This window comes from Centrocercus urophasianus, unplaced genomic scaffold (genome assembly GCF_019232065.1).
Source record: "Centrocercus urophasianus isolate 14NV4802_14NV808 unplaced genomic scaffold, USGS_Curo_1.0 seq_15, whole genome shotgun sequence".
In the NCBI taxonomy this organism is placed as follows: domain Eukaryota; kingdom Metazoa; phylum Chordata; class Aves; order Galliformes; family Phasianidae; genus Centrocercus; species Centrocercus urophasianus.
Window position 1 is genome coordinate 30,910,545 of NW_024884697.1, and position 13,160 is coordinate 30,923,704.

Genomic DNA, 13,160 nt, shown 5'->3' on the forward strand with positions numbered 1-13,160 from the left:
TCTGGCTTGGAATTTTTATCATTAAAACTCATATCAGGATTTCCTTTTCACTTTGTTGAGCTGACCTAGTATGTTTCACTTTGAAAGGTTTGAACAAAGCAGTCAGTCTTCTTTCCATTACTGCACTCCCATACAAAACTGCATACAGAGACCACATATTTTCTAATGATTCAGAGCTCTTGATGACTACTGAGTTTGAAAGGACACAAGGATTTCCCTCTGATCTTTATGCCTGATAATGTTTTTATTCAAATGTATATCAAATAAAGTTGGAAGCAGAATATAAGGAATGAAGTAGAAAATGAAGAATAATTCATCCCCAGACACCCACAATATGAATGTCCATAGCTGACATGAGCTACTACATTGAGTCACTTCAATTTTCAAAGACACCACTGCTAAAACAGACACAGTGGACAGCTGAACTATGGTTCCCACATTGCCCTGGGATTGACCAGCAGAGCTCACTGGTTTTATTTTTTAAAGCAGTTCAATAAATGAAACCAAACATTACCATTTTAGGAATGTCTAACATGACATTTTCAGGAATACTGTGGGGGAAAAAAGCAGTGTTTTTATTCAGCCTAACCTAAAAAGAGCAGTGCACCCACTTGAATTTCCCATGATAATGCTAGAACAGTTGCATTAGATCAATTTCCTTTGCAGAAAGATCTTTCAAACCAGTGGGAGAGAATTCCAGCTCTACTCAGTAAGTACAAAATTAATAAAACCTTTGAAATTCTCACTCACTGAACAAAATTATTTTGTTCTACATGTAAACAAGATAGATCTTCAAAGTGCACATCCATTCAAGGAACTCTGTTTTATATCACAATTTTATTCACTTGTTATGAATTATCACAACATTAATCTACTGCAGATAATCTACTCGTTATATTTGAAAATCCATTTATTTTCACTTATTGATATGCATGTGTTACACTTGTATATAATACAGTATTTTCAGTGTTGGTTTAAGAACAAAGGAACAAATAAAACAATATTCAGAAGCATGATGCAGACTTTTGACCAAAGACAGTTCATATTCAGATTTTACAAAACACCACATTAATACTTTGCACTGTCCCAGTCTTTTTAAGATGCTACCTTCCATCCTGCATTCGCACATCATCCATTAATTACTAATCCATCCTAAAATACCGAGATACCTAATTGCTGCTACAAACAGTTTATCCTAATTAAATTTCAATCAGAGAAGAATATTTTTCCCTGCCAACATTTTTTATTATTTCTCAGCAGAATGATAGAAGATATTTCTCAATTTTATTCCCAACAATCATTTATTTTGTTTAAGATCTCCTGTGCAGTAACACAACAGAGGTAATGAAATGGTTTTGGAGCCGCCGGGGATAGCGTGACAGGCAGATCCCTCCAAGGTATGCAACCATCATGGAACTTTATATATAACTACCTTGCATGTCAATAGCTGGTAATGAAAAAATCATTTCCATCTTATTTTCAGAGAGCTTGGTAACCACACAGGACTTCTAAATAAGCTTCATCCTATATATTTTTTGCCTACCATTAACTGTGTGTGCTTATCATTTAATGCACCAAAGCATACAGTCAGAACTCTCTCACTCTCAGTTAGCATGCTTATGTAGTGTCATTAAAAGGAATTGCCAAATTTTTGTTGTATCAATATTACAGATGGCACAATATACACTAAATGAAGTATAAAATTATACATTCTGTGATAACTTAGAAAAAAGTTCATAGATGCTTAAGGCCTTTAAATATGGAGGTTTTTTCATGTAACAGCACATCACAAGGTTCAAAAAATTGCTACTGAAATAGAAAATTAAAAAAAGAAAATGTGATTTTGGCACAGATTAGGTTTGAATTTCAGGACAGTAAGCAAGCAAAATACTCATGAACCCTATATCTAGGAGGGCACTAGGACATTTTTCCTTTATAGCAATCAGTCTGAGCAGACATCTACATAAGCATCCAACAGTACTTAGTTTAAAGCAAGAGATTTTATTTTTCACTGAAAAGAGAAAAAAATCTGAATGATTACCACCCAATTTCATAATTGAAAAACTCATTTACATCCCTGCCTACTTTTATAAAAATGGATGAAACACTTTCCTTGACTGCTTACCATGAATTTCAGTGATTTAAAGGTTGGGAAAGTAAAGTGCAGGAACACTTGCCTCCTTCAAAGTAAATTGAAATATATATCTTAAAGGTATAAAATGCTTTATAATGGAAGTGGTAATTGAGTTTTGACCACTACTTTTTTTAACTGCCAAATAGCTGCAGTAGTTGGTTAGCCTTAGGGAAACATGTCAACCCGACTATACATTCTAATATGACTGATGTATTCAGATAACTATTACTTGTCAACAATAATTATTAACAATGGGTATATATTTCCATTCCTATAACAAAAGCAACTTCAAGATGTTGAAATATGTACCCTTTAGAGCTCCAAGATTAGATTACAAATAAAAATGTCTAAAATTGTGCCATGCCAGAGGACAATTTCTGCAATGGAAATTTAATTAAAGCAGTGTGCAGTCCCACCAGCAATCGGAATGCGGACCAGGGATCATTTTAGAGGGGAGGAACCAATACATTTTGGAGAGTGACTTCATCAGGATGAAATGCCACCAGTCTGGAAAGAAGAATCCGAATGATTGCTGATTTTCTGCACCTTTCAAAAACCATCTCTTGAGATTACAGCTGCAAATTCCTCTGCAAGTGCAATTTTACAAGTGTACACAGTTCACTCAGTTGAAATCTTTGTGACACAGAAGTTCAAAATAACTCTTCAGTAGTTTTGATCTCAAGGCTGTTGTTGATTACAAACCAGGTTCTCATTGAAACAATTGATTCTGAAGGCTACACCCCAGCAGTACAAAATTTCACTTCAAGGATTGCCTGGAGAAATGAAATTCCTATGTGTTGTATTTAACGTTATCAGCCTTGAGACCGACTTGATTTGTCTTTAGCTATCGGGTTACCTGCAAAGAAAAAAGAAAATCAGAAAATCAAAACTGTACATAGAGAATCTACTTCTGAAGTCCTGGAAACTGAAATATAAGTCCTCTATCCAGAAAAGCTGTTTCAATTGTTTATAAAGAAATGAATAATTCCCATTGGTAGTGGATGGGGACACTTCCCAAGTTACACTGGGTTATTAATTGCTTTGTTGGAATTTGATCTCAAAAGGAGACACTCAAATGTGACCATTCTTAAAAATATAAATTAAAAAAAACTGAAGGTCACAAAGAACATTGGGTTTAAGGAAACTTTCCATGTTTTGTTCATCCTTTTCAGTGTTAGAATTTCTGAATGGTAAAAACAATCCCTTTAAAATGCTAACCATCAGGTTCTGGAGACGTATTCATCTATTCTTTGCATGCCACTTGAAAATGCAATGTTCTGTTAAGTGCTAAATATATTCTAGCAAGCAAAAACCACTTAGTGGTGAAAAAGGACAAAAGGCATGCATACATAAACAAAAGCTATATCTTTCCTGTTATTTGCAAGGTATAAAATAATTCAAGAAGTTCATTTAGAGTGATATCACCCAACATAACGGGAAACGAGTGAAAGAGAAGGATCATCTAGAAAGAGCAGCAGGCAAAGCATTTCACATTAATTGGACTTTCCTCGTGTCTAACTCGGTTTTCACATATTAAAAGAAAAAACGTCCATCATAGAAACGTAATTTTGAGGAATATTTCTGCTGTGTCAGTGGATACAATTAATGATCATGTAACATTTTAATATCCAATTGTGTCAGGGGACAACATCCCAACTCGTGATGAACAACCTAATTGGACTGGTCACAATAACACCTTATGACAGACATCAAGGGGCATATGCTCTTCATTTTGATCTCAGAGAAAAGGGTCATGCTCTGTAATGATGAAACATTCTTTTGCCTTCAGCAAAACTGTTTGCACACAGCTCTCATCAGCTCTGCAGAGCACAAACATAGAGCAGAATATTAAGAAGACTGTTCTAGGAGTTCATTACTTCAGTTTGCCTTCACTAAGTTGTTTCTAGGAACAGCAATTAGGAAGGCAACATTAAAATTGTGCTCTGTGGGTCTTATAACACCAAAGATTTATTTATTACACTTTTATTTTTAGTTCTTGATGTTGTAAACTGCTTCATGCGATCCTTTCTGTAATGGAAGATTGCATGAAACAATAACGGAGAATTAATTTAAAAGTCAGGCAACATATTTCTATACCCTGCAACAAAGCTCAAAATGCTGACACAGCAACTAATTGGTTTTCTTTGTTTATTTGTATGTGTTTGTTCTTGTAACAAGCTGGAATTCTACTCATGGACCCAAATGCCACTGGGATGGATACTGTAATATATACATCTTCTGATCCTATCTGCAGGTGTAATTATATTAGCTTCACTTGATACATAAACATATAAAAAAACCGTGGTAAATCATCTGATGCAAAACACACTGAAAACAGATAAAAATAAATGAGACTCCTAAAGGGGTCAAGTAGATACAGGGCCAAAGTATCTTACATTTCTGTATCACAGAGTATACCAGAACCAAAGAAGAACCAGAGGAAGGTTTCATCAGAGACACAACTGAAAAGGCACAGTCACATGAACTCATTTGAATTCCTTTTCTGCCCACATCCACAGAGAGTCTTTGTTATTGAAAAAAGAGGACATAAGCTCTCCTTTTAGAGATGAAGTTGACCATGAGCCAGCAATATGCCCTTGTGGCAAAGAATGCTAATGGTATCCTGGTATGCATTAAGCAAAGTCAATAGAATCATAGGATCATTTGAGTTGGAAGGGATCCTAAAAGGTCATCCTGTCCTACTCTTCTGCAATGAATGACCTACAGCTAGAACACCTTGCTCAGAACTCCATCCAGCCTGATCTCGAGTGTCTCCAGCGATGAAGAATCCACCACCTATCTGGGCAACCTGCCTCACTACCCTTATCATAAATACTTCTTCCTTATATCCAGCCTAATCTTCCTTTTAGTTTGAAGCCATTTCCCCTTGTCCTGTCACAAGGGATCTTGATTACAAGTCTTTCCCTTTCATTTCTATAGCCTCCCTTGAAGTATCAAAATGTCTATTTCCCACATCTAGCTGTACAACTGTGTGGTGAGAATATCCCTGTACAATCAACATGCACTGTTACATACAGTGAGTAAAGAAAAATGACTGATAGCCATTCAAATCCTTGCTTTATATCAGTGTCTAGCAATACACAAATGTCATGTTGCTTATACAGTCTACATAGGAGGTCAGGTCTCATAATCCAAGTTTTTACAGCTACATCATTGCAGTTTTTACCTCCTCTCCTTTGCCAGAATTTTTATTATTCTACCTGCTGTACGCTTTTTTTTTTTTCCCCTTAATGTACAGATCACACACTGCTACTCCAAGCAACACACATAGTTATCCATATTTTCCTCTATGTAGGAAGGTAATACTTGTTATGAGCAAGCACACACCAGCTATTAACATTAATGGAAATTATATATCCATACACATTAGGGAGAGAACAGACCTCTCAGATGTTAAAGGCAATTTCATAAAGAAGCAGGGAAATTTTAGCTAATATGTAGTGATGTTATTTCCAGAAATACCTAATCTGGGACAAAATAAAAGCTGTAGGATTTGAGTAGCTGTGAAACAAGATATTGTGCCAATGGTCTTTTTAACAAAACAGGAACTGAGAACACCGTGTGTCTGATCTCTAAAATCCTAAGAGAACAGTAACACACTGAATGGGTGCAAGTCAAGACTAATCAATTTTTCAGTGAATAATAATATGCATGAAAATCAACTTTGTTGCTGCTTAACAACACAAATGAAAAAAGTACACAGAACCTTAAGCGTCATAGGTATTGATTTGAATTAATTTGTTCATTCTTGGGACATAATTACTCCCTTTATGCTAATATATTTTTCACACGGTTATTATGTCATAAATACAATACATTAGTCTCTCTTCACTTTCTTGTACTAAATGTGCAATTAAAGTATAATTACTCTGCCGTTGCAGACTTTTTAATTTAAATTAGTGAGTGGCTGCTGGAAGTTGGCTGTAATTGTATGTGAACTCATTTTATTTTAAAACAATAATATAAAATTAAATATATCTGAAGTTTTCCACATTTCTTCTGCTAATGTTCCTACAAGATTCAGTCCTTGGGTAAAACATTTTTGCCAGTGTGATCCAGAGTGAGCCAGAACTGAGGAGATCTCAAGGGCAGCACATTAGAAAAGCGATCAGTTCAAGAGATTTCCTGGTCAGCTTCTGGTCAGTGCTACCACAAACATGAAAACTGTTCTCACTTGTGAAATTCCCACAGCTGATGAATACAGCAGATAACATGTTCTATTCTGTCAGAATAGGTTTCTGATTAAAAAAAAAAAAAAAAAAAAAAAAAAAGTCTGTCACTTTTACGCAAGATGTTCTCCTGCCTTAGAAGAGGAAGGAGAAAATTAAAGACTATAGGATGAAAAGCATGGCTGAGTGAATGTTCTCTACGTAAGAAAGCAGTTTTAATAACTGTCATAAACCTAAGCATCAAAGTTACAGTGTCAATAAGGCACAGCACAATTCTTTTATTTTTTCAGAGAAATAAATATATTGAATACAACCTAACTACATAACAGTTTAAACACACAAATGAGGTATAAATGCAATCATTAACTAATTAGTAATGTTTTCAGAAAATAGATAATATAAGATAAATTGAAGTCAGTATGTGGTGGAACATTTCATAAGGCAAATTTTTACATTACTAATTTTTTGACTGTCAGATCTATCTTTTTTGTTCCATGTTTATCACATCTCATACATAAAATCCATATTCAAAACAAAATAATGAGTTAGTAAATTTAGGACTTGAAACTTAGGAACTTCCATTCTGTGGGCGCCCTTGCAAGAAAGACACTCAGTTCTGGTTTTTACCCAAAGAATTCATATAAATATGAGAGTCACGAAGAATTTAATACTTAATGTTTTATTGTCACCAAGTTTTGTTTCCTCTTCAATCATAATTTGTCCATCAACTATATTGCATAGGATTATGTGTATGGGCACAGAATGAATGTTGTCTGAGCATACTGAAAAATCATCAAGCTATCTTTACTTTTTTCAGATATGTAAGGCAGAGAAAGGGAATTACATATTTTTAATAGTCAATAGTTCACCCTGTGCTAAGTGGAATTGCATTGGACAAGAAAAGCCTTCTTGGCACCCCTACATTCTTCTACATAATTTTAAAAGCCTGTAGAAAAATGGTGTGTGGGTTTCTTAAAAAAATAAAAAGACTCTCAGAAACATATTTAATAGACAACAGGAGACAAGCTAAGCACACGGAGTGTCACAAGAATCCCTTAAATTCTTGAACAAAGAGACACATTACAAAAATCCCTAGCTATGAATTGTCCTCAGAAACATGTCTTGGAGACAAGACAGAGATCTTGTACGAATAGAGTCCTTATTTGCATGCAGTACAATTTTGCATCCTTACTTTTACATTCTTTCTCATACTGAACATAAACAAAGCACACATACACACACGCACACACACACAAAAATAATAAAGCAGTCAATGAAGTAGTCTTTTAGTAAACCTTACCTAAAATAGGATAGGTTTTAAGAAAGTTATTTCAGTTATATTTTTTCATGGGAAAAAAAAAAAAAAAAAAAAAAAAAAAAAAAAAAAAATCAACCTATTTTGGTAGTGAAAGCTTAATATGGACATTACAATGAAAAACTGAATTGCCCATATAACCAGAATCAAATATCTGTCTTTTTTATTTTATTTTATTTTATTTTTCCCCTCTTATGTGCCCTGCATAACAAGGTCCAAGCTGGAAATAAATATTTTGAACAGATGGAAGTTCATTACTTCCTGGAACTCCAAAATTCATACAGCATGTTTGTTATGCACTGTTATTCATACATGGCTTGTTAAAGCAAGTGACATTTTGCATTGCCACTTGTGCATTTTTGTTGATGAAATATTCCATACTTGCAACATACTACCTTGTATCTGTGATACTTCAAATTACTTATCAAATCTTAATAGAGGACAAGCTGACAATTTCCTCAGAACGAGAATCCTGTATTTTATTTTCTGCATTAAGGAACAGACAAAGGACAGACAAAGAGAGTGGTTAAGGATATGTTTGCAATAGGGTATCCGTATTTGTGTGCACTTAATAGTAGATAGGGGTAGATTTATATGTCCATAATAGATAACCAATTTATGAGGGAGAAATCATTTCAAAAGTTTGAGAAAGGTTGAAGCGATTCATTTGTACTTCAGAAGTATGCTTAATAGAGTAACTGCAAAAGAGAACTAAGAGTTGGGAAACAGGCTGCTGTTTCGTGACAGTAGACTGTTACTTGACTTGAGCTAATGACACAAGACAATATTAGAGTTATTTCTGGGCAGCTGTGAAAACAGCTATTTAATTATAACTCTACCAATTAATTTACCTTCAGTGAGGGTTAAGTATTGACGGATTTTTTCAAGTCCTCAATTATTTCATTCCTGGCAATAAAATTTCAGCCATACCTGTCTCTTGATATCAAAACTCAAGAGTATTAATTTCTTCTCTTCACTATACTTTAGAGAATGCAATATAAAATGTGTTTCTAAACATGTTCACAAGCATGCAGCAAAGCAATTTAGAATTCTAGATCCTCAGGTATGTCCTTCGGCAAACAACTCTAGCTCATTTCATTAATTAAACAGAACATTTCCCAATACATTTAAATGGCTCCAAAGTTTCCGATGTCTTTCATTAGTACTAGATTTGAAAGCTCTTAATACTTTCGTGCTTTTATTGCACTCTGACTGAACAGAATTGTATTTGTGAACATTCTGGTACTTTAGACTGTTCATTAGAATGAAAATAACATTGAAAACTCGTTTCACACCGTGCTGTTTAAGTATACTTTTGTATTTCATGTTTTCTCACTACTCTTAATGATTTTGGCAGGAAATTTTAGCTGTTAAATATGCAGATCTAGAGAAGCATTGTTAAACACTGTAAGGAAAACTAAAAGGGCTTTCACATGTAAATTGAGCTTTCCATTTGCCCCATATATACTAATCATATGCCAAGTGAACTTAAAGCTAGAACTAGAAAAATAGAAGACAAATATTTTAGAGCATGGCATACATTTCTGAAAACAGGAGAGTTTTAAGATTAAACAGACAAATTCTATTATATTTAAGGAATATGGCACAAATACCCCTTACCCAACTTGCTCTGAATTGTAAGTAATTGAGTATGATACCAAGCTTTCAACAATGAAACATCTATCTGCATGTCTATCTACAAGTCTATCATGCAATATCTATCTACGTACATACCAAGATGTATGTCTTTTTAAACAGTGCTTTCATGCTTTCCTACAATGATAACACAAATGTATTAACTGGATCTCTCTTTGAAAGGGGAGTGAGAGAAGAAAGATGTTTAAAGGCTTTTAGAAGCACCTGATTGATGCACTGAAGCTGTTTAGCAACACAGGGCAGAGTCTCTTGAACCACCCTCCTGGAGTCTTGCACAAATAAGCCAGGATTCCTGTGTATCTGCAGCAAACTAAATAACTACAATGAAGAATAAGGTACAATAGTTCCTGTTAATACTATGTAAACCTGTATTTGTACACACCTGCTGCTCTGTGAGTAATAAACCAGGGCTGGAACACATTTTCTGGAGTGGTTTGACTCTTTATTCCTCAACGAACGTTCTGGCCCTTCCTTAGAATCCGACCATGACTAGGATTCATCACAACTAGTGCTCCAACGTGGAGCCAGATTATTTAGTATGTGTGGAAAAATCATAAATTGTCATCAGGCACAGCAGAAACCTCCTTTCTCTACTTCTCCATTCGGACTTGAAGAGTTTTACACGTTTGCCTAAGAAACAAACACATGTCAAGTACTACACTGTTACGGAATTACTTACAGAAAACAAAACTGGGATAGATGGAATTTTCTTTAACTTACAGGTAAAAGTGCAGAACAACAGGAGGGAACATATTTCAGAACCAAAGTAAATTCTCTTAGCAAAGGAGCATGGTCTCAAAAAATAACCTGAACAATAACAGCAATTTCAAAGGAAAAGGTTCAAATATACTCAAATTCAGACTTCGTGATTTGTCTAGAAAACCAAACAGAAGTGGATAAGTAGCATTTGCTCTCATTTCTGCACGTATGTCAGTATTCTTCTATTAAACAGTAATTGAAAGAATTGAATAGAATAGAACTTTGATACAAATAAGAGGCATGTGACCAGAATACATTTCCTTCTAAATGAAAGACTTGAGTGTTTTCTTAACGTTAAAAAAACATTAAATACATTAAAAAAAAACACAAAACAAAAGCAAAAGAACTCAACTGCATCAAGTTTTACAAAAATGTGCATTCAGAGGAGAACTCTACTTACAGTCTCTTCTATGGCTAGTAGGCTACAGGAAACACCATAAAATAACATCAAAACACGCTGTTTAATTCAGGCACCTATTTCTTTATCTTTTGAGATTTTTTAGATAAGTTTTGGATTTGCTGATAAATTCTGACTGCTTCTGAAAAGGGTTTCACAGCACCTCAAAAGACCAACTTATTTTCTTTAAATAATGCTTACGAAAGATAATTATCTTCCTTTTTTTCTTTTTCTATTAGACCTTTTAACATAAATGTCCTACTGCAGATTATTAGAAACGTCTATTACAAGATAAAACTCATAAGTTGGATGGTCCCTTGATTTAATAAAATAACTACATATTTAAAATATTATCAGAGAAATAAATGTGGCTCTGGATTCACATTCACTTGAATTTGATATTTTACAAAATAAATGTAATTGATATAATGCACTGGGACAATTATCATAACATATAACTGATGAAGACGTTTGAGTTACGTCAAAGATAAATATAATTCATTACTTTTTCAAATGTATTTTGTTGTTAATCTCTTCCAAAAGACAATGTCACTACAATGTCCACAACTAAACTTTCTCAGTGATTCTGTAATTCAGCAGAGAAATCAAGTTTATGTTAGAGTGTTAAAACTTCATGAAATTTTTCATTTACAGACAAAAGTTTTGTATTGAGAGAAGACTTAAACATAAACCTTATTTTACTTTCTGTAACAGATAATAACTGTAGTAATTCAGACAAGGATATATCCTCTTGTGGTTTTTGGAGGTGATCACAACTCCACAGTGGGACTGCAGCATGACGACATAAAAGACTGCAAGACAATTAATTAAAAAAATGTAATTTTCTTCTGTTTTACACCATCTAATAGTCACAAAAGGAAGACAAAAATAACCTCAGTCCTTTTTACAACAAGGCAATCTGAAGGATTATAGAGTCATACTACCCTGCTAACTCTGAGAAAGTAAAGGGAAAAGCAGAGTCCTTTTGTCTTTCACTCAAACTTACAGCACTAATCTAAATAACCTACTATTATTCTTGATTGGAAAGTGAAACCTCTACCAATGAGCTACGAGTCTAATATGCTAACAAAACAAAAAGGAAGTCATTATTTTAAACTAGGTTGAGTTTTTAAACTACCTAGTAGCTAAAATGGATTTTCACCTTCTAATATATTTTTCCAGAAACTGTCTAAGATTGAACTTCAAATTATCCCTAGTAATGTGTTATCCCCAGGTGTGTTATTTTTCTAGGGATTTTGAATGAAGAATAACAAGCCATTTGGATGAAATCAAAATAGAAACATAAATTATTTCCTTACCTGTAATTTTATCTCCTCTATGAGGGTACCTGCTGCTTTGTTAGTGCAGTACTGATGTGTTTTCTACCTTTGTCCCAAGCTCCAGATTCCTTTGGTGATTTTCCCCCACTTGCTTACCAGCTTCCACTGCTGGCATTTTGAGGAAGTGCACTCACATTTGGCTCCACGAATACTGCCACAGCTGAGGGAATATAAGACAACTAAAAAACAAGTTAGAATACAGGAGAGCAATACCCAGGCAGGAAAAAAAAAATGTTTAAAAACAACGAGTCAGCAACTTGAAACACTTTGATCATTTTCCTCTTTCTTTCCATCAATTTAGAGTCTCCAAATAAAGAAAAGACTTTCCCGTGTGCAGAGAAAATTAAGGCAAAGTAGTGAGTGCTGACAGAGGAGTGGGCATCCATTTAGAGAATATAAAATTATTTTAAGGGAATCTAATTTTAACGTTCTCCAGTCTGAGTACCCATCACACTATCACTCTAATACAAATAAGAAACAGAAGAAAGGTGGCAGATTTAGAAGATTACAGAAAAATCCCTTTCACCCTTTGTCAGTTCTTAATAGAAGCAAGAAAAGGGAAGAATGAAGAGCTTTTCACTGAAAAGCTGTCATAGATGAACAATTAGGATGATTTCTCACTGCCTAGGGAAAAATACATAAAGCCTGGTTCACTAGGAAGTAGTCAGGGTCACAGTTGCTCATTCCTGACTAGCTGTTGGTCTTGGTTATTAGAGAAAAAGAATGAAAAAGAGAAATCAGTACTTCCCATTTAAATTTAAAAAAAAATATACAGAACAGAGAGCAAATTCACCATCTGTGCTTGAAGGAGCATGCAGATGACTAAGTTTCCCTGTGATCTTCTTGAACATCTGACATGTATGATCACAACTTCCTGTGACATTCTTGGAAGCATACACGTTGATATTAATTCCAGAAAAATTCTTTGATGGTCCTCATCAGCATTTTCTCCAAACTTGTGATAAACTTGAAATACCTCCTTGCTTGAGTATTATGGATATTTCCAGGTAAAAGATACAACTTCCTATAACTTCTGTGTTCTGGGGATTACCTTAATGCTGTTTTTTGGACCTCATAGTGCACAGAAAATTTGAAGTAATAAAGAAAAGGCCAAAAGGTTCTGAATGTTGTAGCCTTCATATTTCAGGAATGTAAGTAACAATTATGTGATTTAATGTCAAGAAAGAGAAAAAGGACTATCGCACGGAAATCTCTTGAATGACTCTCAAAAAGAAATTGGCTTTGCCAGCAATCAGCTTCAAAACTGACAAGCTGCATTCTAGGAGAAAGTTTATTCTTCCTTTTTTGTAGATAATGTTGAACAATAACTATTGGCAACTGGAATTAGAATTATGCTTTGAAGACAATA

At 34.4% G+C, this 13,160-nt stretch overlaps 1 protein-coding gene across 2 annotated transcripts in view; it reads right to left on the reverse strand.

Annotated features, from left to right (window-relative positions):
• Window positions 1–853: 853 nt before the first annotated feature.
• TAFA2 (TAFA chemokine like family member 2) overlaps window positions 854–13,160 on the reverse strand; it is a 52,273-nt gene continuing 39,966 nt past the window's right edge. Inside the window, exons 1-3 of one of the 2 annotated variants that reach the window (XR_006168392.1) lie at window positions 11,771–12,235; window positions 9,678–11,263; window positions 854–2,990 (exon numbers count right to left, since the gene is read on the reverse strand). Coding sequence is in view for 1 of the 2 variants with exons in the window: in XM_042816393.1 (XP_042672327.1) it covers window positions 9,914–9,925 (12 nt within the window). In the remaining variant the exon portion in view is untranslated. Of the gene's footprint in view, window positions 2,991–9,677; window positions 11,264–11,770; window positions 12,236–13,160 lie in introns of those variants that run through there. The other variant, XM_042816393.1, reaches the window with a different exon arrangement.